General features: G+C 47.5%; 2 protein-coding genes across 6 annotated transcripts in view; both read right to left on the minus strand.

Annotated features, from left to right (window-relative positions):
• Nucleotides 1-811: 811 nt before the first annotated feature.
• Nucleotides 812-19,341, minus strand: WSB2 (WD repeat and SOCS box containing 2). 4 transcript variants are annotated; one of them, XM_057526342.1, is made up of 9 exons: nucleotides 19,212-19,341; nucleotides 13,102-13,270; nucleotides 7,837-8,081; nucleotides 7,549-7,680; nucleotides 4,731-4,831; nucleotides 3,390-3,562; nucleotides 2,576-2,686; nucleotides 2,356-2,463; nucleotides 812-1,740 (listed from the first exon to the last, which is right to left on the minus strand). In XM_057526342.1, exons 1-9 carry the CDS (start codon nucleotides 19,222-19,224, stop codon nucleotides 1,578-1,580), a joined length of 1,215 nt encoding a protein of 404 aa, XP_057382325.1. In that variant the 5' UTR covers nucleotides 19,225-19,341; the 3' UTR covers nucleotides 812-1,577. The 4 variants fall into 4 exon arrangements, with proteins under 4 accessions (XP_057382325.1, XP_057382324.1, XP_007189530.2 ...); XM_057526341.1 differs by having other exon boundaries at nucleotides 13,102-13,672; nucleotides 19,212-19,280; XM_007189468.3 differs by lacking the exon at nucleotides 19,212-19,341 and adding an exon at nucleotides 14,277-14,794 and having other exon boundaries at nucleotides 13,102-13,672.
• Nucleotides 19,342-21,969: 2,628 nt separating this feature from the next.
• Nucleotides 21,970-25,372, minus strand: part of VSIG10 (V-set and immunoglobulin domain containing 10) — a 35,252-nt gene continuing 31,849 nt past the window's right edge. For both annotated transcript variants that reach the window (XR_009005116.1, XM_007189471.2), the window contains one exon: nucleotides 21,970-24,757. Coding sequence is in view for 1 of the 2 variants with exons in the window: in XM_007189471.2 (XP_007189533.1) it covers nucleotides 24,702-24,757 (56 nt within the window). In the remaining variant the exon portion in view is untranslated. The remainder of the gene's footprint in view (nucleotides 24,758-25,372) is intronic.

Here is a 25,372-nt window from a genome sequence, read left to right on the forward strand (position 1 = left end):
ACAGACGCTGACTTGTTCAACTTGCATTTATATGAAGAAGCCTCCTCCGTCCCTGATATCAGAGAATCAACTTTCTTTGGAGGCTGTTCTTCATAAAGGTGTCCAATTCTTATCCTATCAAAAGGGAGACGTCGGTTATGTGCATCACACGCATAGGCCTCGCTGCCAAAGGACAAGAGCAGAGTCTGAAGCTAATGGCTGGGGGTGGGGTGAGGGGCTCAAGGAGGCGGCCCAGAGCCTCTCAGACTACACTGTACATGATATTTCAAGATAACCACAAAACTTAATTTTGCCCAATCCATTCCCAGCTGTCTTGTTGTACTCACTAGTTTTAAAAGGTGATTTTTTTTTTCCTTAATGGAAAAAATGAAACGGCAAGCCAAAAGCTTTTAACTTTCTTTCCTTCGATGAAAGCCTCTCATCTTGAAAAGAAGTGTTTTTCTTTCAGCAACAAAGGCAGCAGAGGAGAGACTCCTCTGCTTTTTCAACACGTTTTATCATGGTACACAGGCCTCCACAAAGCACCTAGTAAGAAAGCCAAAGGATAAGATGTTGCATTTCTTTTAAAATAATTTAAAATATATTAAATTTTCCAAAGGCAGATTTTGTTTGAATGAGGTGTCTTGATTAGATAACTATACGCCATGAAGAACAGTACTTTTAAGGAGCTAGTTGTGTTTAGGGGCAGAGTTGAGACTGGCTGATGAGTCCAATGAGGTGAAGCAGTCAAGCAGATCTTGTACAGAAGAAAATCAGCTGAAATGATGACGACACCAATTCTTCACACAATTAAGAGACATCTTCACAACTGTTGGAATTAAGTACTATGGTTTTTAGATACCATTGAGAGAAACACAGTTGTACCTTAACATCTGTTGAGAAAATACAAATAAATACGCTAACTGGCGAACAACTGACAGATAACTCAGTAGCCACTGATACAGTCATGCAGTTGAGGAATACGTCCCGTGTAACATGACACACAAATCTGGCCTCCGGCACATGCACACCGTTGTTTCTTAAAAAAAAAAAAAAGCCAAGTCTAGTGTCTGTATCAGGAGCACGGCCTCTGAGTCACCTGGACTTTAGTTAAGCTAAGTAATATCTCACACTAGACGGCTCTGTGAAAACTGTCCTGTGGGTCAGAGGAAGGAAAGCCCTTGCCCACATCAAAGCGACGCTGACCAGCAGGAGAGAACTTTCACCAACACCTCCTCTGCATCTGGATCAACGACGGACACCCAGCAGAAGCCACACTCCAGTCGAGGGAGTGGAAACTTCTTGGAATCAAAATGACCAGAGAGGGTCCAGCACTGCTGTGCGTAAGTGGACTGAAGGTTAAGGTCAGGCTCCGTCACTGCGGAAGTGGAATCCCTCTTCTACGACTGACCCTCACACGTCATGGGGAAGAGACCCCTGGCGAGGCCACTGGAATCTGGTTTTGCTACATTCTGTTCACAATCCCAAAGAGAAATTCTATCTCAATCCAAGACCAGATGTTTGGCCCATTACTCCAGCTACCTGTCAGGAAGATTTATCCTGCTACAGAGGAAACAAGTAAGACTACGGAGACTGGCTTAAAAAGTCCTGTACGTGAGGAACTCTTTCATTTTCTTAGGGATTGGCAGTGCTAGCACTTGGTACGTTGTTAGGAAACTTCGAAGGGCTTTCCGGCATAAGTGCTTCAGTGATGACAGGACCCGAGGAGCCGTCCAGAACTGGACGTGGCCATCCCTTGTCCTGAAATGAAACGGAAACCAATGCGTCACGGCAGACCTTGGAAATGTATGTTTTCACTGGGATAGATATCAATGTTCCTACTCTGACTTGCACTGGCAGGAGACTCTGGAGAGTGAAATGCAACCTGGACCTTGGAAACAGATGTAAAGGCTGTGGTGCTGAATAATTAAGGCTGCTGAGGGCATCAGGAGAACTCAAAAGACACCTCTGGTTCCCAAGTGCTGTCTCTGTCACTACAGCCCTTTATAAATCATACTATGGGTTCAAATGTAACAGGGAAGAGTGCCACCTATTGAATTACAGATGTTCCCTGTAAGGTGGTCTCTGCCCTAAATGGTTTCCTATATAAATTCTGCATCACCTTGATTTCTGCTTCCTTGCAGACTTGGCCTGTTAGATAGCATGAATTGTAGATCTTTCACGTTTACATTTAGGTTAAATATTAAGATTAAATGATAAACTATATTAGCAGAAGAGAATATCAGAATTTTATGTACTCAGATCTCCTTAAAGGCTTCCTCACAGGCAAGAAAATTCTAGATGCTTTCTTTCCTTAAAAAGCATGGAATACTCAGCAGAAATCACTACCCATCTGTTCAGCTAACAGATACATACCCCGTGGCAATAACTCCACCATGTGGAAAAAATGTGCAGCAAAGACCATTGGTCATAGGAGCAAACGCAATTGGAGTTTTCAGTTCCAGGGCCCAGATCCTGAGGAGCCTGGAGGAGAAAGGGATGTGTCAGCAGACCTGGGGCCAGACCCCAGGGGTGATGCTACAAGCCCTTTTCAACACTTGCTCTGAGGCTGCGGAAAGAGGTTTCTCTTCGTTACCTGTCATCCGCTACTGTGGCGAGGTACAAGCCTTCGGGGGAGAAGCACACAGATCTCAGGGAGCTGATGTGGACATCGCTGTCATCCATGGGGGGGTTGAGCTGGGTGTGGCTGAGGAGGACACAGGACAGTAGGTGGGCCTGGAGTGATGGCTGCCCTCCGCCCTCCGCCTTTCATCCCCAGGCAGGAGGCCAAAGTGCCATGGCCAAGAAAAGGTTCCAGACACGTCTCGTACCCCATGTGGAAAACCTGGGGATTTGCAGACTGGAAAAGACGACTGGAAACAAGTGCATTTCATACAGCTCCAGTGTCTCGTGGAGGGGGCTGAAGGATTACTAACATTCCCTGTGCTAATTTCCTTATGCAAAGTAGGTCAGCCCTCACTTTAATGCCACAGTACAAACTGAAAGTCTTTTTTAGGCTAAGATACATGATAATTATAGGACTACCTATTATTTGCTTCAGAAAACAACAGAGACAAAGGGAAAAAGTAGACCAAGTTGGTGAGAACATGAAAATTCACTTTGGAAATAACAGTTTCAATAAGAGGATCATTCTGAACCTGTTACTACAGTTATTAGTAAAGGGAAAGAAAGAGTCACTGTGAGGTCTCATAATGCTGAATCCAAAGCAGTACAGAGAGCCTCCTATAGCCGGAGACTTGAAGGCACTCGGGGCTAATTTGAGAATTGACAATGAAACACTGCTGCATGCCAGTCCCTTAGAATAAGCACAGACACACTGTGTCCTGGACCAAGACAGGTTTCCCATCGATCACCCCACCGGGAAGCCGAAGCAGGGAGGCAGTCCTTACTGGAGTGACCGCAGCCGCTCGCCAGTGTAGGGGTCCCACATGATCACATTGGTATCGTAAGAAGCCGTGACGAGCAAGGCAGAGTCGGGGGAGAAGTCACAAGAGACCACGCTGCTTTGGTGGCCCTCCAGCTTCCGGATTAATGTGTAGGACCGCATGCTCCACAGGAAGACCTGTGGGAAGAACAGGTGCCTGGTCAGGGCAGAAACAGTGCTCAGGACGTGAACAGTGAGGGGAAGGCACAGCCTTGCCTCTCCAGGCCGCACAGCCAGGGGAAGCTAAGTCCTCCAGCCCCTTTTGGATGTTTCTTCTAGAACATGTCATACTGGCCTAAATAAAGTGACAGGTCTGAATTCTTGAGGCACATACCCAACAAACACGCTCAAGGAGCTTCCTTTAGGGGAGAATCAACCAACTGACCTCAGGAAGACAGCAGCCAACATGGCTCAGGGGAGGCTTCTGGGTCCTGCTTCTGAGCGCTCTTAGCAAACAGGGCAATGCAGGCCGAAGACCTAAGCCAAGGGCTACCTCGTCCTTTCACTTGAAACCAAAACTAGGGGTCAGAGGTGAATTCCTGGTCACCCAACAGAGCCATCTGACACCCCCCCTCCGGTTTACAGGACCACAGAAATCTGCCCCATGGCTGTAGGTCTGACCTAGCTCCTTACTTGAAACCTTTCTGAGAGTCATTAAAAGAAGTATTTTCTTTTTTTTCCTTTAAGAAAACTCTCACATTCACATAGTTCCAAACCTCAAATCAATGATTAACCACCTGGGCTGTACCAAATAGTGGACTCTTAACTTTCCCAAGTCGGTCACAGCAAACAACAGCTCAATGTAGATATAAAACTCAAACAATTGGTTCGCAAACTGTTCCTGGGTTTCTAGTACTTTTGTTATAACAGACAGGATTTCAGGACAAAGTTCAACGAGTTACTGTACATTTTATGATTTGAATGGAAATCCTAATTAGGTGGATTCAGATTAGATGGTTCAAAGGAAATCTGGATCCACATGTGGGTTGCAACTTTTAAAATCGTAGACTCCGACGGGGAAAGAAATTTAAAAAACATGGCTTTCCCATCTCGTGAAGGCAAACAGCCCTCCCATGACATGACGGGAAGCGATCTGCTTCCAAACACCTCCTCTCGTTTGGTTTGTGTCAAAGTGCAAATCAGAAAAGGAGGGGCCTCAGCCCGGCAGCGTGCCTCCCGCTGGGGCTGATTTGCAGGCGGCCTTGGAGGACACTGGCTCACTTACCCTCTCACGCACGAGGCCGCTTCAGGCCTCCATGTCTCCCTGAACCGAAGCAGCAAAGGGCGCCCCAAGTTTGAGACTCACCGACTTCTCCCCAGCTGCAGAACACAGCATGCTGCAGTCTGGCGAGATGGAGCAGCAGTAAACCCACTGCAGGTGGCCCGATAACACTTGAATCTGTTTACCTGTCAGAGAAATGGAGCACATGGTGAGCCGACTCCCAAGACCACAGAGCAGGAAGCCTGAAGCACCGGCGGTGGTGCCTCCCCCCAGCCCCGCCCACTATATCCAGCGGTTCGCTAGCAGCTGAGCCCACGGGCCCCTTTTTTAACGCAGAGAAAGAAATATGACAGGATTTGTCATTTAAGTGCCCGAAATCCATTAACATGATGTTATAATGCCCAAGGGAAATCATTACCTACTGTTTCACCAAAATCCACAAGGTCAGTGGGACAAAGGCTGTCCACAGATCAGGTTTGATACATTCCTTTGATAGCAGAGAACATTCTTTTCAGGTCCCCCAACCACCTCAATTACTTTCAAGCATTTTTCCAAATTTGAGAGAGTGTTTACCTTCAATTCTCTGTCATTTACACTCTGTAATGGTTTCCCCCTGGCCACAAGGATCCCACTCTCACCCTCCTCCCACCCTCACCAGGATGTCCGGATGAGCAGTGGTGCAGCATAATTAGGGCCACATGCTCTGGAGGCAGGTAAACTCGGCCTTGAATCCTGGCTCCACTGTTTACTCAGTGCATAACCCTAGGTCACTCACGTCATCTCTCCAGGTCTCCATCTGGGAAAAAACTAAATGCCCATCAACAGAGGAATGGATGAATAAAGGGTAGTATTCCACCTGTTAAGTCAGATTAAATTAAGGAACTAGATTTTCCATGGAGTACTGTCTAATAAAAAAGAAAAAAGCAAAATGCAGAAAAAATGTGAAGAATATGATTCCATTTTTGTGAAACAATGACCCCCAAATCCATAAATGTAAAAGTGAGTGTCTGGGACTTCCCTGGTGGCACAGTGGTTAAGAATCCGCCTGTCAATGCAGGGGACACAGGTTCGAGCCCTGGTCCGGGAAGATCTCACACGCCACAGAGCAACTAATAAGCCCGTGCGCCACAACTACTGAGCCTGTGCTCTAGAGCCTGCGAGCCACATCTACTGAGCCCATGTGCCAGCGCGCCTAGAGCCCGGGCTCTGCAACAAGAGACGCCACCGCAATGAGAAGCCTGCGCACCGCAACGAAGAGTAGCCCCCGCTCGCAGCAACTAGAGAAAGCCTGCACACAGCAACAAAGACCCAATGCAGCCAAAAATAAATAAATTAACAACAACAAAAAAAGTGAGTGTCTGAATAGGATTATGCAAGTATAGAGAAAAATATGGAAGGCAATATGGAAGGGTCTTATTTAGCCTGGGTGACAGGACTGCAGGGGGATTCTGGAGGAATGCAAAGGAGGGGAGGATGAGAAAGTTTGGGGGCAGAAGCCCCAGAAAAGGGGGGAAGAATGTATATGGTTATACATATGCATTTAAGAATTCATGTGTATGTGTGGGTATACAGAAATAAATTTTATGAAAGTCAGTCATGGTTTCTTCAGCTCTCAAGTAAGAAGCGTACCTGCTCCCCCGGGGTAGGTGTGAGTGAATAAATCACGGCAGGTGGGAGGGCAGGGCCCCGTGCCCGGGGACACTACTTGAGTCCCCTCCTCTCCTTGAGAAGCCCTAGTGACTGGCCTCGTCCATTCTGCCCACTCTTAGTCCCCTTCAGCGAGTCCTCCCTCCCTGCCTCAGCTGGTGGCAAGGTGCCTGCGACGCTCAGTAAAAAAGGCACTGCGCCTGAGCACCCTCCCGGCCAGCAGGCCCACCTCAGACCGCACGGCCACAAGCTCCACAGCAGCGGGTGGACAGCACCCAGGGCGCGCTGCGCGACTCGATGCCTTCAGAGGAGGACACCACAAGCACCTCCTTGGTTGCCTGACAAGTTACCAGGCTCGTTTCCGAGAGGGCAGGGACGGGGCCCCTCTCGTGGTGTGCAGAGCTGCACAGTCACCGCTCGGACTCTGCATCGTCAGGGACGAGGGGGCTCTTCATGAACCGCCCACGTCCCCATTTCCTCCTTCCCCGTCCCTCCACGCCTGCGAGGGAGAAATGGCCCGGCGACCAATTCCCCTTCCCTGTGTCACCTTCCCAGCTGAGGAGCAACACCAGAGATGTCTGGAATTCTTCGGTGGGCTGCTGCACTAAAGCTGACCGCCCCCCTCTCCACCCCAACCTGAGAGGATTCTTCTAGACCTAGATTCCACTGTGCAAAGAAACTTTACTTCTAACAGCAAGTACCCAACATGGATGAATTCTTCCAGATCAGTGGTTCTCAACCCAGGGAGACTGTGGCCTTTATGTTGACACTGGGCTATGTCTGGAGACGTTTGTGGTTGTCGCCACTGGAGAAGGTGCTACGGGCATCTCACGGGTTAAGAGGGCAAGGATGCTGTCCACACCAGAATGCACGGGAAGGTCCGTAACAAAGAATTATCCAGCCCAATATGTCAAGAGTGCCACAGCTGAGAAAACCTATTCTACACCATGTATTTTCGAGAGGGGTGAAAACTGGTTCTTGATGACCAGAAAAATCTGACCTTTTTTTATGTACAAAGCACAGATATGCATCCAGTACCTGAAGAGATATTCAATATATTTTTGGTGTGAAAATCTCCCAGGTGGTGAGGGGGCTGGGGGGTGACTAGGAAAAACATGTCTAAAAAGTCTCCTTAGGAGGCAATAACTGAAAAAAGGTTGAGAAACACTGTTCTGGACAAAATGACACTGGTCAAGTAGAGAGAGGGGCAAATACAGTATTTTGGGGCTGTCAAGTCATTCCATCACCTCCATACCATGTTTATTCAGGTCCCAGATGCGAAGAGTCTTATCTCGGGATGCAGAAACCAAAATCAAACTGCCACTGGGTGTGAAGCTCAGATCTCTCACGACGTCTTGGTGGCCAGACAGATTCAAAAGCAGGAGCCCTAGCGTGAGAGAGAGGGGCACTCGATCAGGGGAAGAGGCAGCTCTGGTTTACAGGTCACAGCCACACCCCTCAGCCAACTGGCGGCCCCTCTGGTCCCTGATCGGAACGTGCACGAGAGCCCCCTGGGGCCTGATCCCAGCCAGAAATGACCTACCTGTCTGTACCTCCCAAATCTTGATCTGCCCATCGTTGAGCCCTGTAGCAAGGATCAGGCAAGAGACGTCTGGCACCTGGGGATGGTGGCGTGCCCAGAGCTTCCTGCTGGGTGGAGAAGGCCATGGGCTGAAGGCCAAGCCCCAGACAATCTGCCCACAGTCCAGCGTCTTCTCCTTTGGGCTGCCTCGCCCTTTTGTATCATTTTTCCTGCTTCGGCTTTTGGCTTCGAACCCTTTAGGGATGCTGGGGAAAGCAGAGAGTTCTTAATGAGTCTGAAATTGCCACCAAGTCAATCGACTTTTCATTCTGGGGTATCTAAGCCTTTGAAAGCCTAGAAACAAACAGGCCTTCAGTGAATTCTAGTACGACCTTTCTTCTTGTTTTTTTTTTTAGAATTCGTGTAACAGAGACTTCACTGGCCGTGGCTCATCCCATCTGGGACAGCCCTGCAGTGGGGCGACCTCCCTTGTGGGATAACGAGATCACAGATGCTCCAGGGAGCCATTTGCTTCTTCAGAAAGTTCTCCTGGGTTTTGGTGCGTGGAAGGAAAGATGCACTCCATGTTTCTCATGAGAAAGAAAGCATGCTGTAGGTTTGGAACTAGGACAGAACTTAGAGCCTGAATAACCATCTGCCACTCTTCTGCCTCATACCCCCCCTTATCTCTAGCTTACAAAGTCCCCCAGGAGCAGGAAAATAAACCCATTGTTCGGGCCAACAGTTTGCTTGGTACGCGCTGATTTCCACCTTCACTCACTTTGCTCCGACCAATGAATGAGGCTCTTTCATTTACTTCTCGGGTGGTACATCCAGTCCAGGAACCAACCAGCAGGGCAGTCAAGGAAAGAACTCACAGAGCTGTTCAGGGGCACGCTGACCTCAAAGATCTCGTGGCCCAAGCCTTTCCTTTTACCTTCTACTTATGCTGAAACACAGGCCCAGACAAGCTAAATAAGACTCCGTCCCTAAGAAACAGGGCCCTGCCCACCACTCTGCCTCGCAGACAATCTCTCAAAGGCATGAGCAATTAAACAGTCCTGGGGTTCGGCCCGCAAACGCAGAACACTTATCTGCGGTACACTTTATCACTCTAAGTATTCAGTCCTGCTTTGCTACATGGCTCTGATCACACTCCGTGGTTTATCGAACCGGGGGAAAGAGTGACGATAAAGCTGGGACTCATTTCCATGAAAAATCCTATAGCCAACATACGTGCAGCTGAACCTCTTTCTGTATTACATCTGTTCCCGAAAAGTTAAGTAAGTCATATTTTTGCCAATCGCATCATCGAAATATAGTAAAGAATTTTAAGCAAGCTCACCTACAGAACTAGAAGGGACAGACTGGGGCAAATGTGGGCTCCTTCGGCTCTGAAAGTCTGTCATTGTAAAGCAGAGGCTGCGGGAGTGTGCCCGGGAGGGCAGTCTGTCCCGTACGCGAAGCTGTCTCCCACCTCCACCAGGCTCGTCTGCCCACCTCTCGCCTAGGGATGTGTTCACGCTCGAGCAGCAGAGCTGACTTGTCTTGACAGAGACATATGGCCCCCAAAGCCAGAAATATTTACTATCTGGGCCTTTATAGAAAAAGTGTGCCGACCCCTGGTCTAAATGGCCAAACGTGGTCTGAAAATTTGTCATTCTGACAGAACATTTGAAATGTGACACTGAATGTCTTTTCAATGAAGCCCGCCCAATCCACATCCGGCCCCAGCCAGGCCGACACACGCACTTCAAAGACCTGCCGGGCCCTGACTCGGGGGCCTGAGTTGGCCATCCAGGCGAGAAGCACAGAAAAGGCAGGCTATGGGGAGAGCTCTGTAGGCCAGCTCAGAACCTTCAAAGTTACCTTTCTTTTTTTTTTTTTTTTTAATAAAATCCTGATTTCTGTATTTGAATTAAGGGATACATCTGTAGCTACTTTATTCCAAAGGAATTAAGGCACACTGACATAGTAATTCATTTTACTATCATAAATTTAACATGTTAGGGGTAGAGATAACTTTCCTGGGGTCACAAAATCGGGGGCAGAACGGGAACTAGTAGTCAAGTCTTGGGTGTCCTAGCCTAGTGTTCAGCACATGCCCTGGACTTCAGAGTCTGCAATGAATTCAAGGGATGAGCTACATGGGAGGTGGCAGATGTGACTGTGGGAGGGGGCCGCTCGGGGCCAGGCACAGTCATTAGGAGAATTCAACTTCACCAAAACTGAATTTTCAGCAAATTTTATTTCTAAAAGTAGTAGTACATTTATCTAGTTATTATCAATTATTTGCTCAATATCAAAAGCACTACATTATACGATTTTTTAAATGTATAACAATCCTAACAAGAATATAAAGGCCCCAGATTTCCCCTTTTAAAGGACTTTAAAAATAACAATTATTTTAAATTATAAAATTAATAGTGAAACATGGGGAAATTTTGGAAATGAGAAAATTATAAAAATTACCCAGATCCTAATACCACTCTAACCACAGTAAACACTGTATGATGAATTTTTATTTATGTGTACATTCACATGTTATTCAAAAACAAATTTGGGATCATACTGCAAATACAGTTTCATAGCTTGTTTTTTTTCAGTAAGCCTTGTACTGTAAGCATTTCCTCAAGTTATTATTCTTCAAAATGTGTGATTTTTCCCTAAAACAAGTAACTGCTCATTTAACATATTAAACAATATTTCCCTCATTATATTAAACAAAAGATACACATAAAGGGTTAATGCTCAAATTTACATTTCCCCTAATATTGGAAAGATATATTTATGTATAGTAATATATATATTTGAAAACAAGAGTGATTTTCAAGGAAGTAACAGACTTCCCACTTTATACGTTTTAAAAAATACTTTTTCAGACTATAAATCTACATCAGATTTAAGTCTGGATATGAAGTTGAGTCCCTTGTATTTAGACTGGGGGAATCAATAAATAATGATCTTGGCATTACCATTAAATTGAGCATAGAAGGAACTAAAAATTGTGATTAATAAAAACAAAAAACACATACAACAATCTTTGATGGCTACAAAAATACACAGCAATGCCACAGTTTTCTTAAGCGTTCTCTCATCACCAGATTTTAAGCTATTTCTGATTTTTAACTATCATATGATTAATTTCATGTTGAAAATCAGTGTATGTAAATGGATGACCTCCCATTTGCAGCAACATGGATGGACCTAGAGATTGTCATAGTAAGTGAAGTAAGTGAGACAGTGAAAGACAAATATCATGTGATATCACTTATATGTGGAATATAAAAAAATGGTACAAATGAACTTATCTACAAAACAGAAATAGAGGCACAGATGTAGAACACAATCTTATGGTTACCGGGGATAAGTGACGGGAGGGATAAATTGGGAGATTGGGATCGACATACACAAACTACTATATATAAAATAGATAACTAATAAAGACCTACGGTATAGCACAGGGAACTCTACTGAATATTCTGTAATGACCTATGTGGGAAAAGAATCTAAAAGAGACTGGATATATGTATATGTATAATTGATTCATTTTGCTGTACAGCAGAAAATAAAAACATTGTAAATCAACTATACTCCAATAAAAATTTTTAAATAAATAAATAGACGACCCCATTTCTAAGATTCCTAATTGCAGGAAGAACAGTTTTAAGGTCCTCGAAATGGCCTTCCTTCCAGCAAGTGCACAAATTTATACTCCTCAACCCCAGCAGCGTGCAGAGTACCCACCTCAGCAAATTTTCATCAGCGTTACCTATTATCAAGGCAACAAGTTTCAAACTGAACTTACAAAAAACTTAAATCTAACGTGCTACTTGTAAGAAATGCTTAAAGCAAAACAAATGAGACCCTCATGGGCAGGGGCCATGTTTGATTTATTTCAGGATTCTCAGCCCCTGGCTCTGGGTCAGGCAAGGAAGACTGCAACAACTGTTGGCTGAGTAAATAAATACAGACGTAGAGTTGCCCTGTGACAAACGAAAAAAATACTGATGCTGGGCCATCTGACTGGGAGCTCACAGCATTCAGATACTGGGACTTGTCCAGCCCAGAGAAAGAAAAGCTAGTTAATATCAGGAACTGAACTTGGTTGATAATAAAAAAGGCAACTAGCCAATTTTAAAATGGGCCAAGGATCTGAATAGACATTTCTCCAAAGAAGACATGCAAAGGGCCAATAAGCACATGAAAAGGTGGGCAAGATCAGTAGCCAGCAAGGAAATGCAAATCAAAACCACAATGAGATGCCACTTTGCTCCCACTAGGATGGCTACACTATAATCAAAAAGACAGTAGATAACAAGTGTTGGTGAGGATGTGGAAAATTTGGAAATCTCCAGCATTGCTGGTGGGATTGTAAAATGGTGCAACCACTTTGAAAAACAGTCTGACAGTTCCTCAACCAGTTAAACATACACAAAAACATATATCCACACAAAAACTTGACGTAAGTGTTCACAGAAGCGTTATCTAATAGCCAAAAAGTGAAAACAACCTGAATGTTCGCCAGCGGATAAACTTATAAACAAAATGTGGTGTCTCCGTAAAATGGAACATTATTTGGCAGTAAAGGGAAATGAAGTAATGAAGCATGCTGCAACATGGATAACCACGAAGACAGCATCCTAAGTGAAAGAAGCCAGTCAACCGACTACGTAGTGTATGATTCGATTTGTATGAAATGTCTAGAATAGACAAATCTACAAAGACAGAAAGTAGATTAGAGGCTGCTCAGGGCTGGAGAGCAGAGGGGGATTAGAGGGTTTCTTTTTGGGGTGACAAAAATGTTCTAAGATTGATCATGGTGATGGATGCACAACTCTGTGAATATTCTCAAGTCACTTAGCTGTATACTTTATTTATTCTTTTTGTGAAAGACAAGTTTATTTGCCTCCAAAGGACTCAGGTAATTTAGAGAAATTTAAAATACAGTTGGTTGGTAAGGGGGAATCATCCCAAATCAGCAGCTGCCGAATAATCAAGCCTAACTACCCAGTTGGGCCTCTAGCTGTATACTTTAAATGTGCAAATTGTATGGCGTGTAAATTATATCTCAGTAAAGCTGTTAAAAAAAAAAACCTCGGGGCTAACATAATCTCGATGGAGTTAATTTTCACAGGTACAGAATGTGGGATCCTGGAAACCTCACTGATCAATTCCTGAATGGTTTTGGCCACCTTCTCTCTCCTGCTCTCGGGCAGGGAGTCATCTGGGAGAGCACTCAGTTCCCCAGGACTCCCTCATTCCCTTGGGTGTGAAAGAACTTACAACTGCTCCTCCAGCGGCCAGGGGATCAGCTTGACAATGCAGTGTCCTTGAGACCAGGCGAACCAGGAACCATCCGGAGAGAAGGCAACGCTCCACGTTTCACAGCTTGACTTCCAATCAAACTGATGGGGGCGCCCGGGCTTGAGTTCGGCCAGCAGCAGTGGCTCCTCTGGGGCAGGAGACAGCATGCTTCAAACAAGCACCCTCACCTCGAGGGAAAGGGCAGAACCAGGCCCCTGACCACCTTGCTGACTCAGAAACTGGAAAGCCACCGAGGTCTCCCCATGGCAAAAAGTAACAGTCCGGATTCTGGGAGGGAGTTGTCATTTAAATGACCTGGGGCAATAACAGTAGCCACAGGCCAAATTCCAGTGGGGTTACTCAGTTCTGGCATCCTGACTGCTGGTTAACCATGACTCAGAGTAACCTTTGTAAGAGTGAGCCCAGTGAAGGGAGGCTTCATTTTCCTATGAAAGCCCGAAGAGGAAGAAAGGAGACAGGCCAGGCAAGGATCAGACGGTGCTGATGAGGAGGCCTTCAGGTGCACTTAAGGTCTCTCCAAAAGAACCTGCTACTGGGAAACAGGTGAAAGAAGGAATATCTGAGACTCACAGGCTCCTTCTCACTCCCCATCATCCCCCCCATCATCAAGGCTAAAATGTTCAGCACTGGCCCTGCTTCCTGCCACTCAGACTTCTTGATCTGGCCTCCCACTTCCATCTCCTCTCTATTCCGGCCTAAACCTTCATCCCATCTTGCCCCGATCTTTTACAAGACTCTCCTGATGCGTTTTCTCCTGCCCCCAGGGACCCTGCTGAAGCTGAAACGCACATCACATCACGACATTTCTTTCAAATACATTCCAAAGCTCCCACCTGCCTACCAGATAAAGGCAGCTGAGCCCCGGCCTCCCAGCCCACCCCACCGGCCCCAGCCTCCCCTTTCCGGTCTCCCTGCACACCACACGCCGGCCACACACACCTCCCTGTTGTGCCCCAAGTAGCTCATCTGAGTTCACACCTAGACTCATTTTCTGCTTATGAGAATCCCACTGAGATTAGCAGCCCAGAAGCATACCCAGATCTCACACTATCAAAGCGGAAGGAAGTCCCACTCTCCCTATTTCTTTCTCTCCTGTAGTGACAAGTTTCCCTCTGCCCCAACGCCACCCCCACCTGGGAATTTACACAGCCGCCTTCAAATGCCAAGCCGATTCAATCCTTGTTTCTTTTGGGGGCGGGGGAGCGGAGGCTAGCACAGCGACCTGTGAAGGGCGGGGGCTGGACTGGTGTTTCTTCATCGACCTGAAGGGCAGTCCCCAGTTCAAGTCTCTCCTCCAGCGGAAGATTCTCAATGGCTGACAAAGCTTGTAAGTTCAAGGCCTTCAGAACTGATTTTCTGACCACTATGATTGCGTTACATACGAATATAAAAACTGGCTTCCATCCTGAATGAGGTCACTGTCTGATGTGTATGTTCCACTTTAGCAGTTTTGAGACTTTGACCTTTTTATAGCTGTTACCAGGTAGATACTAATTTAAACAGCCCCTATTTCGTATATTTTAGGACACATCTTTATAAGTCTTCTCAGTTTGACCTTGTTAAAATCAGGATGTGTCAAGCGATGACTTTTCATAGTTAAATAGGCAGTATTTTTTCAGTGACACATACTGGCAATACAATCCATGATATCCTGGATTCAATGAAACAGATGGTAAACAGACGGTAAACATGCATATATGTATATAATATTTATACGTATATATATATATTTTTTCTGACATATGCATTATAGGAAAATACATGGGTACATCTTGTTTCATGAAATAAATGTGCTGCTGAAAATTCTGTCTTTAGATAGAATTTTAATAAATCATATTAAGCCTTTATGGCTTTGTTATTTAAAGAAAATTTAAGGAAGTCTCCTTTGTAAAGAGAATATTCATTCCCTGAGGTTCTATGCTTAAATCTAGGTTTTAATATATCAGATCTGTCTAAATTGGCATTTGTATACGCCCAGGTAATTCCTCCTAGAAATGTGTATGGGTTTGCACAGGCGATCCTTTCACTTACACAATTACTTGTGTATCTGAGCACAGTCCTCTGGCTGTGAATACCTGCACGGTAAGAAGTTACTTTATACTGTAAATCCAAAACAAGACCCAGTGTTACGCAGCAACCCCGTGGCGTTTATTCCCATTATTTCTAGATATCTTCTTAAGGTAAAAGAGCCCTATTCTGTTGATGCCTCCTCATGGGGTCCAGTGGTTCTCAGCCGGGGGCACTTTTGCCCCCTAGGGACATGTGGCAACGTCTGGACACGTTCTGGTTGTCGTGACCAGAGGCGGTGCTACTGGCATCTAACGGGTGGAGGCCAGGGATGCTGCTCAAATCCTACAGTGCACACGGCAGCCGCTACGACGAAGAATTATTTTGTTCAAAACGTCAGTGGTGCTGAGAAACCAGATGGAGTCAAATATTAAACGACACTGACTGATCTGGAGGTACATTTTCATCACCTGACTTCATTCCATCCTGGTAATATTCACACTTGGTTCGCTTCCTCCACGATACGCACGTTATCCATCCTTTCGACACCACGGAGGCTCCACACAATGTGAAAAGGGGTCACCCCTGACTTCTCTCTTTTCTTTACCTCCCAAACCAAATGCATTAACAAGTTCTACTGCATCTGCTTCCAAAAGACTTGCCAAACCTAACTTCCCTCCATCTCACGGCTGCTATTCTAACCTATGCAACATCGTCTCATCAACATTGGCTCATATATGCAACATCATTTCTCACTAAGCAGCCTCCTAGCTCCCTCTGCTAGGAGACTGCTCTCCTAGCTCCCCCTCTGGCCCCCACCACCCATTCTCCTCACCTTTCAGAGTGATCAGTTTCGATCACTCTTAGAATAAAATCCTCACCCTGCCCTAGAAGTCCTGGACACTGGTCTTCTCTCACCCCTTGACTATGCTCAATTAGTTCTGACCTCAGGGCCTTTGCACCAGCTATTCTCTTAGACTGGAATGCCTGCATGCCTGGCGCCTTCTCTTCATCCAGGTCTCAGCTCAAATGACAACTCCTTAGAGAGCCCTGCTCTGATCCCAAGTCAATGTCCTTCATAACTCCTCACTTTATTTTCTTTACAGCACAATCACCATTATGATTATTATCCGTCTCCCTCCAATTAGGACATCAATGCCACAGACAGAGCAGGGACCTTGTATGTTTATCCCCAGTGCCTAGCAGAGTTCCTGGCAGAGAGCAGGCACTCAGTAAATATTTGTGGAATAAATATACATGGTATCTCTCTATAATATAAATGAAATGAAGCCCCTTAGACTATTATGATGACTTTGCCAAACATTTTACATGAAATGCTTCTTAAACATAAGCCATACCCAGATTTCACACTCTATTTCTGTGATTTGGGGATTTAATCTCTTGCTATTTCAGGCTCAAGAATCCAAGGACTAAAATAAGAAAAAAAACGAAGGAACTACGGAGATTCTGAAGAGGAGGCTGGGCCCAAACTAAACTTGGCTGCTGGAAAAGAAAGCCATAATTAGTGCAGAACTTTAAAAAAAAAAAAAAACAGAGGCAAGAGGATCCAGCTTGATCTGGGATTGTACCTGCCCTGGCCCTTCTTGGTGAAAAGGCCTATGGATCTGAGTTTTCTAATTAAACACTGGGATGTGTTTGGATAATCAGGCAGAGTGGAAAGACATTTACCATGGGCCTCTTCTGTGAACGGAGATTTGCCTGAACACAGAGAGAGAGAAGCTATGAATGACTCTAGCCAGCAGGAAGCTTGTTGATTTGTCCTGCCTTGAGATCTTTACATGAGATGTTCCATCGGTCCAGAAAACTCTGCCTGGCTGGCCCCAGATCCTTGCCCAGCTGCTCTGCCTACCATTCAGGCCTCAGTGCTGGTGTCACCTTCTCAGAGACCTTCCTGGCCTCACTATCCAAAGTGGCCCCGTCACTTTCTTTCCACTCCACTGAATTTTCTTTATAACTGTCACTCACACAACTTCTCTCGATTGCTTACTTGTTTTTATGCAACTGTTGTTTCTCTCTTCCCCACCCTCATTCTGAACTGTTCACTGCTATTGGGCTGTGCTGTCCAATACAGTAACTGCTAGCCACACGTGGCTACTGACCTTCTGAAATGTGGCAAGTCCCAATTACGATGGGCCATTAGGTACATGATACACACTTCACTTCAAAGACTTAGTACAAAAGCAAAAATCTAAAAATTTTCAATAATTATTCATGATTACATGTTAAAATGATAATATTTTAGATATGCGGGATTGGAAAACATATAATTTTAAAATTACTTTCACCTGTTTCACTTTTTTTTTTAATGCAACTACTAGAACATTTCAAATTGCACATGTGGCTCGCGTTGTATTTCTATTGGCCGGTGCTGGCCTAGAGAGTGCCTGGCCCATAGTAGGCACTCAATAAATATTTGAATGAATAAATACATTCTAACCACTACTCTGAAGATATCTACTGCTGTCCATTACAATTAGTCCCATTACAATGGTCTTCATTCAGTTTCAAAAGAATAAAACTCTGGCCTTTTTTTTTTTTTAACGGTAGCTTGGCAGCTCTCAACAGCTCAGCCCACACCCCAAAACACAGTCGTCAATCATTAGGAAAAAACCCAGAACTGGAAACAGATTCCTGCTAAAAAGGGAGGCTAGCTCCAGATCGCTTTCAGATATAAACTAAAAGGAGTCAATGGAATAGACAGCGGAAGCTATAAAAAGATTCACATAAGATTTCAGGCAAACAGTAGGGGCCATTTAACAACAGTTCTATGGGTAACAAACTCACCGAAGAGAAAGCCCTTATCTAGATGGGAAGGCAGAGAGAGCTACCTCTACACCTGGTACTGAATGCCTGACTCCAGCAAACAAAGAAATGTCATTTCCCAAATTAAAAAGTTACACCACCCCAGGGAAAACCCTGATTTCAACCCACCCACCCACAATCCCTGCTCCATCAAAGAAGCCAGGGAAACACAAAAACATCCACGATCAGAATCCTCCAGACCAGAATGAAGCTTGAACTTCACTGGAAGAATACAAAGAGGTTCTGGAACAAATTCTGAGCCTAGGCCTTGACCCTTTCTGAGAAATTTCCCCGGAGGAAACCGCCTTTAAGCATGGGATTATATTCAAGAGTTGGGACTCCCAGAATAAATCACAAGCCCACCCCAAATTTCTGTTAGTGGGGTTTAGGGGCAAAGTGGTTGGAAAGAAGCCTGAAGGACGCGTCTTGAGGTTTGGTCTTTGCATAACAAGCACACCATTCCCACTGAGGCTGCATGGTCATTTGGGCTGACCCTCCAAGGGCTTCCAATATTCTCCGACTTCCACACCGTTTTCTGATGACAGCTGTTAACAAGGAGAGAGGCAAGTACCTCACTCATCGGTGTATCCTAAACTTGTCCCCTCATCCATGTCACCAGGGATCGGCAGCCCGGCTCTACAAATCAGTCTCTATTGAGAGAGGCTTGGAATATGTGTTTTCAATAGGGATTCCAGACCCCATTTTCACGCACAGACAAGTTTGGGAAGCTCCCAACCACCCGCTGAGGCAGATACTATTATTAGCCCATTTTGCACCTACAAAACAGACTTGGGTTAAGTGGTTCGTCCACTATCACACAGCCTGTAAGGAGCAGAGCGGACTCCCACCCAGACATCGAGTGCAGCACCTGGGCACCCACCCCCTCGGGTATCACTCGCCCCCCCCCGCCCGAGGGCCTGGCGCCCGTCGCGTCCCACCCGGGCGGAGGCGTCGGGCTCCGGGCGCCCCCGACTGTCCCGGGGATGGGGATCCCCGCCGCGCAGAGGCCCGTCCTCCCCGGGTCCAGTCGGCGGCGGGAGACGGGGTGGCGGCCGCTGACAGCGAAAGCGAAACAAAGCTGATCGCCCGGCGCGCACCCTGCCGCCGGCCGACGCGGACGGCCCAGGCCCGGCGCCCCCGCCGTCCCCACCCCCCCGCCCCGGCCGAGCCCGCGCCCCACCCCCCCGGGAACGGGCCCGGCCCCGCCGGCGGGGAACGCGCACCACGGCCCCACTCACCTCCGGCCTCCATGGAGGACGCGCGCGGCCCCGCGGCAGGCGGCGGGCGCCTCAGCCCCCTGGGCCGCCGGCCCTCATGCCGCCCCCGCGCCGCCCGCCCCCGCCCCGGCCCCGGCCCCGCCGCCGCCGCCGCCGCCGCCGCCGCGCCCGCCGCCGCCGCCCGGAGAGGCCATCAGCTGCTTCCCGTCACATGGCGGCGGCCGCGGGCGGGGACGCGCGGGGGGCGGGGCCGGGGCGGGCTGGAGAGAACCCGGGAGCCGGGCTGCAGGACGGCGGGGGGCGGGCAGGTGGACGCCGGGCGGGGAAGGGTCGGCCCTGGGGGGTGGGGGGGGAACGGGGCCGAGGGGAAAGCGGGGTGGGGGGGCAGGTAGACGCGGGCAGGAGAAACACCTGGGGTTTGGGGGAGCGGGGCCCGGGGAAAGTGGGGGGCAGGTGAAAACCCGGGGGTGGGGAGCAGAGCTCAGAGGAGAACGGGGGCTGTCAGGACAGACTATAACCTGGGGCGGGGGGTGCTGAGGGAAAAACCGGGGTGGGAGGCAGGCAGGTGAACGCGGTGGGGGGGGTCGGGGAGCGGGGCCGAGGGGAAAGGGGGATCGGAGGGGAAAATGGGGGTGGGAGAACCAGGGGGCAGAGGGAGAGCCTCTGGTAGACCTGGGAGGAGCGGGGCTTAGGGGGAAAGGCGGGAATGGGGGGGATGGGAGGAACGGAGTGGGGGGCCAGGTGATGATCGGGGATGGAGGGAGGAGGTGTGGGTTTAAAACGGGGTGCGGTGAAGCTGAGGGGAAAACGAGGAAGGGGTTACGGAAAGGCACCGGGGAGCTGAGGAGAAAACGGGGGGAGGTGGGGCAGGGGGAAAATCGGGGGTGGGGGCGGACCAGGCCGGAAGGGGGACCTGAAGACACCGGCGGTCAGGAGAATGGGGGAGACGAAAAGCAAAGACTGAGGAGAGAACTGGGGGGATGGGGTCCCGGAACCCCGGCGGGAGAGAAGAAATGAGGCAGAGGAGTACGATTGGCAACCTGAGGGGGCGGGGAGCTCAGAGGTTAAATGGGAGCCGCGGTAGAGGAATGAAGGGGCTGAGTAGGAGTAAAAGTGTAGGATGAGAGGAAGGCGTCAGCCGCCGTTGCTTAAAAAATGGGAACCAGAAAAAAAAAGCCCACCGGAAAATGGAGGGTGAAAACATGAACGCGCCACGCTTAAAAGGGGCGGAGAGCAAGGGGCAGCCAGCCAGAGAAAAAGAGGGGTCAAAAGTGGTGGGAGGGTCCAGAAATGGACAAGCTGGGTGAACGTGGGTGTGACCCAGGAAGCCTGAGGGACAGCACGGAACAGAAGTGAAAACAGGCGGAGGTAAAATGAGGGGCTGGGAAAACAGAGGCTTGGATTAAACACACACGGGCCATGAAAATGGAGGGACTGGGTTAAAAAGAACATGGGGGGACTTCCCTGGTGGCGCAGTGGTTAAGAATCTGCCTGCCAGTGCAGGGGACACGGGCTTGAGCCCTGGTCCGGGAAGATCCCACATGCCGTGGAGCAGCTAAGCCCGTGTGCCACAACTACTGAGCCCACGTGCTGCAACTACTGAAGCCCGCGCACCTAGAGCCCATGCTCTGTAACAACAGAAGCCACTGCAATGAGAAGCCCGCGCGCAGCAACTTAGACCAAACGCAGCCTAAATAAATAAATAAATAAATAAATGTATTTTTTTAAAAAACATGGGAAACTGAGGTGAAGGTAGGAATCATGGGTTTGGTTAAAAAGGAAGGAAGTTGAAAATGGGACAGCTTTGATTAGAGCTTAGGAAGCTTGGAATGAAGTAAAGAAACGGGAGAGATGAATGACCCAAGAGAAAGGCCTAGAACAGGAACAGGGAGTGGAGTTGGGCCACCTCAAGTGGGAGGTGAGGTGACACATTCTGGGGACTACAATTAGCTGAACCCTGTGAGAAACTCCAAAACCACCAACCGCTACAAGGACCCGACAGCTGATATAAATTGTCTTTTCAGACAGCCCATCAGTCTACTGCTCCATGACAACTCCTACCCTAGCCCTTTAATATTAGAAAGCATGCAATCTGACCAAGGGAATTCCCTGCTGGTCCAGGGGTTACGACCTCGTGCTTTCACTGCCAAGGGCATGGGTTCAATCCCTGGTCAGGGAACTAATATCCTGCAAGCCGCAGGGCATGGCAAACAAAACAAAAAACAATCTGACCAGGGACTTCCCTGGTGGCGCAGTGGTTAAGAATCTGCCTGCCAGTGCAGGGAACATGGGTTTGAGCCCTGGTCCAAACAGATCCCACATGCTGTGGAGCAACTAAGCCCATGAACCACAACTACTGAAGCCCGCGCACCTAGAGCCCGTGCTCTGCAACAAAAAGAAGCCACGGCAGTGAGAAGCCCGCGCACTGCAACGAAAAGTAGCCCCTGCTCACCACAACTAGAGGAAGCGCACGCACAGCAACGAAGACCCAACGCCGCCAAAAATAAATAAATAAATAAAACAATCTGACCAAAAAGAGGCGTGTGTTTGAGGGTATGTAGCAAGAAAACAATGGAGAACAAATTTCTCGAGGGGTTTAGGAGAGATGAGAGGGTGGGTAGGATCTACAAGTCGTGGAAAAGAATAACACGGCAACGAAGACAATATTGTTACCAACATTGGGAAAGCTAATTAAAAAAACAAAAATTGTGGGCAGCAAATCCACTTCCCCAAATCTTTCAGTTTAATAATCAGGTCTAAATGAAGATGACTAAAGCAGTTATTTAAAAATAACTTTATTCCATTATCTTAAAAAAATCCATATTATACCCTCAGAATGAATTTCTCCCAACTTCGCCTCCACACCAATTATTAAAATGTAAATAATGCACAGGGATCTGTTTCGTTCTTTTTGCAGCAGTTCCTGGCAAGGACCATGGTAAGAAATACCGGTTGGCACATGTTGCATCATAATAAACTTTACCCAGCAAGGATGATTTTCCAGGTTTCAGTGCCTGGGTTAGGGACATTTTCCATCATGGGCTCTCCGGCTGCAGTAATAGGGTTGGTGTGTGCTCGTGAGAATGGGAGCTGATATCAAAGCCACAGGATTGTGACAGCCCCTTTCCCAATGTCCACCAGGTTTTGAGAAAAAGGAATGTCAGTTGCGATGGCCTGGAAGTATTTATCTTCCTGGTTCTGGTAAGTAAGTATATCTCCTCCTCTCCAGTTCACAATACATTCATATAAGATTTTATTTTAAAGCACAATGTAACAAGTTGGACTTTGCCACAGAAAGTCTGTAACCCGCTGTCAACGTACTGGTGGAGTTGGGGATGGGTCATCTTAAAGAAAAGAAAAAAAGCCCTAATTCTTTAAAAATCCTTAAAGCTTGCAGACCCCCCAGAACCTCAGCTCGTAACTGACCCAGCAATATTGTCTGTGCACACAGGGCTCAGATATAAGGGACAACAATCACAGCTCAGCTGCACAAGGGTTAATAATGTTTGGCACCAAGACCCTGAAGCTCCCATTTACTAGTGGAAAAATCCTGCCTTGAAGATTTCCCTATCATCAGGTGTGCATGCAGGAGAAGAGGAAGTTGCAGGGGGCATCTCAGTGATCTTGCAAATCATTCTCTGCATGCCCAGCTAGGGACTTTTTTTTTTTTTTCCTAATAGTTTCTTTGCTTTTTCCCTTTTTAAATATGGTCGCCTCTGCAGGGTGGACTGTCGGATCCAGAGACTAGCTCAGTGTTCAGTGAGTTTAAACACAACCTGTCAAGTATCCATTCTGAAATGACACTAACTTAGACTGGTTAGAGTGGTTAAAAATGTGAGGTTCCACGCAGCGAAAGACCCAGCCCAACAAGAGGACTGCAGGTCACAGCTATCCCTGACGGGTAGACACTGCAGCCAGCCTCTGACCTCCCCGGTGTTCTGAGCTGGGGACAGGGCTCACTTCTAGTGACTCCCTCAGTTTAGTTCCTTCATCCAAGAAAGTGGACCTGCTGCAACCACACCTGCAGGGTAACCCTGCAGGTAACACACCTCTCATCTTAGGAGTCCCAGGTCCTGTTATTGGAGAGCGAAGTTCCCCTTTAAGTCGTGCCCATCAGAGCAGGATATGCAACATCGAAGAGTGCAAATTCAAGTCAGATTTTCAAGTTTAGCACACATATTTTACACCCTTAGAAGGTCCCTGACATTTAAGAGATTAGGATGAAATTAGAAAGAAAAAAAAAAGTCTCTAAACTGTACAGGGAACAGCAGCAGCTTAAACTCATCATATGTTATTTTCATTCTAAACTTAGCATTATTGAGCAGCGTATCTTCATAACCTCCTTAAGAAGTAGGAAGGAAACAAGCTTTCCCATTCCCATTTCCAAGATCAAGAAACTGAGGCCAGACGAACTGATCTACTCTGTTATAAAACATTTCTCCTTGCCTTTTTCAAAGCCACAGGAGAAAGGAAGGATGGGAAAGTCTGAAAGCTAATAGTGCATCACCTAAGAGGCTTTTCTATAAACACAAAGCTCTGGAAAATGCGAGATTCTAATGAAAGGCGCTTCCTCTTATCAGCCCCTACCTCTTTTGAAAAGAATTCTATCTCCAGGGAGGCAAAAATCCCCAGGAGAGCTCTGATGATGCCCTGGTCTGGAATATTCTACAGAGAATGGAAGGCCCAGGCAGCAGTTTGTAACTGAACAGTTGACATTTTTCTTCTTCCGCTAAGGAAGGCAAAGGAGAAGATAACTAACATCTACGGAGCACCTCCTAGGCACTCTCACATCCTGAAGTACCTTGGTCCCCACCATAACCCTGTAAGATAGGTGTGATTTCACCCATTTCACAGATGAAGAAATTGAGGCTCAGGGGAGAGGTAAAGCTACCTGCCCAAGCCCATGAAACAGGTAAGGAGCAGAGTCCAGATTCAAGACCAGGTGTTTCCGACTCAAAACCCGAACCAAAGTGCCTCCCTCTGATTAGCCTCAGCAGCCGACCCCCCTCACCTTTTCCAGAGAGCTGATGTGTGCCTGGTTCCTCAGCTCAGCTGGGCAGTGAGAAAGGAAGTGTCTTTATCACCCCACACTATTCCCTCGTGTGCCGGGGCGAGCTGGTTACAGACCTTTAACAGTGACAAAGGGCGCCCAGGCCAAGTGCCTCCCCCCACTCCTGCTCCTCCCATCTCAGCATCAGTCAACCTGGAGAAAGCCAGGGGCACAGCGACAGGGGCACCTCAGATACCAAATGCAGCTTTCCCCCCACACACTGCCCGTTCCAAAGCTTTTCAACATCTTTGAGAAAACTTACAGTAAATCAAACCAATTTAGAAAAAAGAAAAAAAAAGGGAAGGAAAGATGTGTGTGTGTTTTCCTTTTTTTGCTGAGAGCCACAAACCGTTTTCAGCCCTCAGGCAGGGATGCAAGTCAAGTGAAGCAGAATATAAAACTCATCTTCGATGTAGCTTTCCAAGCTTTTGAGACAGGATAACAAAGGACAGTTGTCTTCTTCAAACTGGCCTGTCTTCTTCTTGAATGATGTCACTCTGCTGCTCATTGCTGTCATCTGTACAGGAGGGAAAAGTAGACCCAACTCTGAGTAATCTCAATAGGGGTGACTCTGTTTCCCTATCAGTTTTCTTTTCTTTTTTTTTTTTTGTTTTTGTTTTTGTTTGGGCTACTCCGTGCGGCATGTGGGATCTTAGTTCCCTGACCAGGGATTGAACCTGTGCCCCCTGCAGTGGTAGCGCACAGCCCTAACCACTGGACCGCCAGGGAATTCCTCCCCCCACCCCAATCAGTTTTCAGTCACCTCTATTTCTAGACCTTTACGGATGACTTTGTGGAGGAGCAGGTGGGGCAGGGTGTGTATCCCCGCCTTTACCTGTTCTTTCCACTCAAAATCCTCTGACGTGCTTGACACTGCCCACCCTCCACACTCTTGGCTTCTGCCATTCCCCTCACCTGGACCACCCTCTCCTTTCTGCTTATTCAAACTTAGCTGTCCTGAAAGACGTGCCTCATAGCCCACATCTTCCATAAAACGTCTCCCAACCAATGCACCCCTCAGGGCTCTCATCTTTCTCCTGAGGTTCTGTGATTTGTAAACGTATCATTCATCAGGCAAGGAATCAGATTCCTTCTTGCCAAAGCTCCCCTACTGCCCTCGCAAAAGGTTGGT

The sequence above is a fragment of the Balaenoptera acutorostrata genome, chromosome 13 (assembly GCF_949987535.1).
Source record: "Balaenoptera acutorostrata chromosome 13, mBalAcu1.1, whole genome shotgun sequence".
Lineage (NCBI taxonomy): Eukaryota > Metazoa > Chordata > Mammalia > Artiodactyla > Balaenopteridae > Balaenoptera > Balaenoptera acutorostrata.

Coding starts and splice junctions, on each gene's coding strand:
- WSB2 (XM_057526341.1), bottom strand. CDS start 13,289: ATGCTGTCTCCTGCCCCAGAGGAGCCACTGCTGCTGGCCGAACTCAAG. Junction 7,681..7,836: donor GATTTGGGAGGTACAGACAG/GTAGGTCATTTC, acceptor CTCTCACGCTAG/GGCTCCTGCTTTTGAATCTG. Junction 1,741..2,355: donor GGTGGAGTTATTGCCACGGG/GTATGTATCTGT, acceptor GTTTCATTTCAG/GACAAGGGATGGCCACGTCC.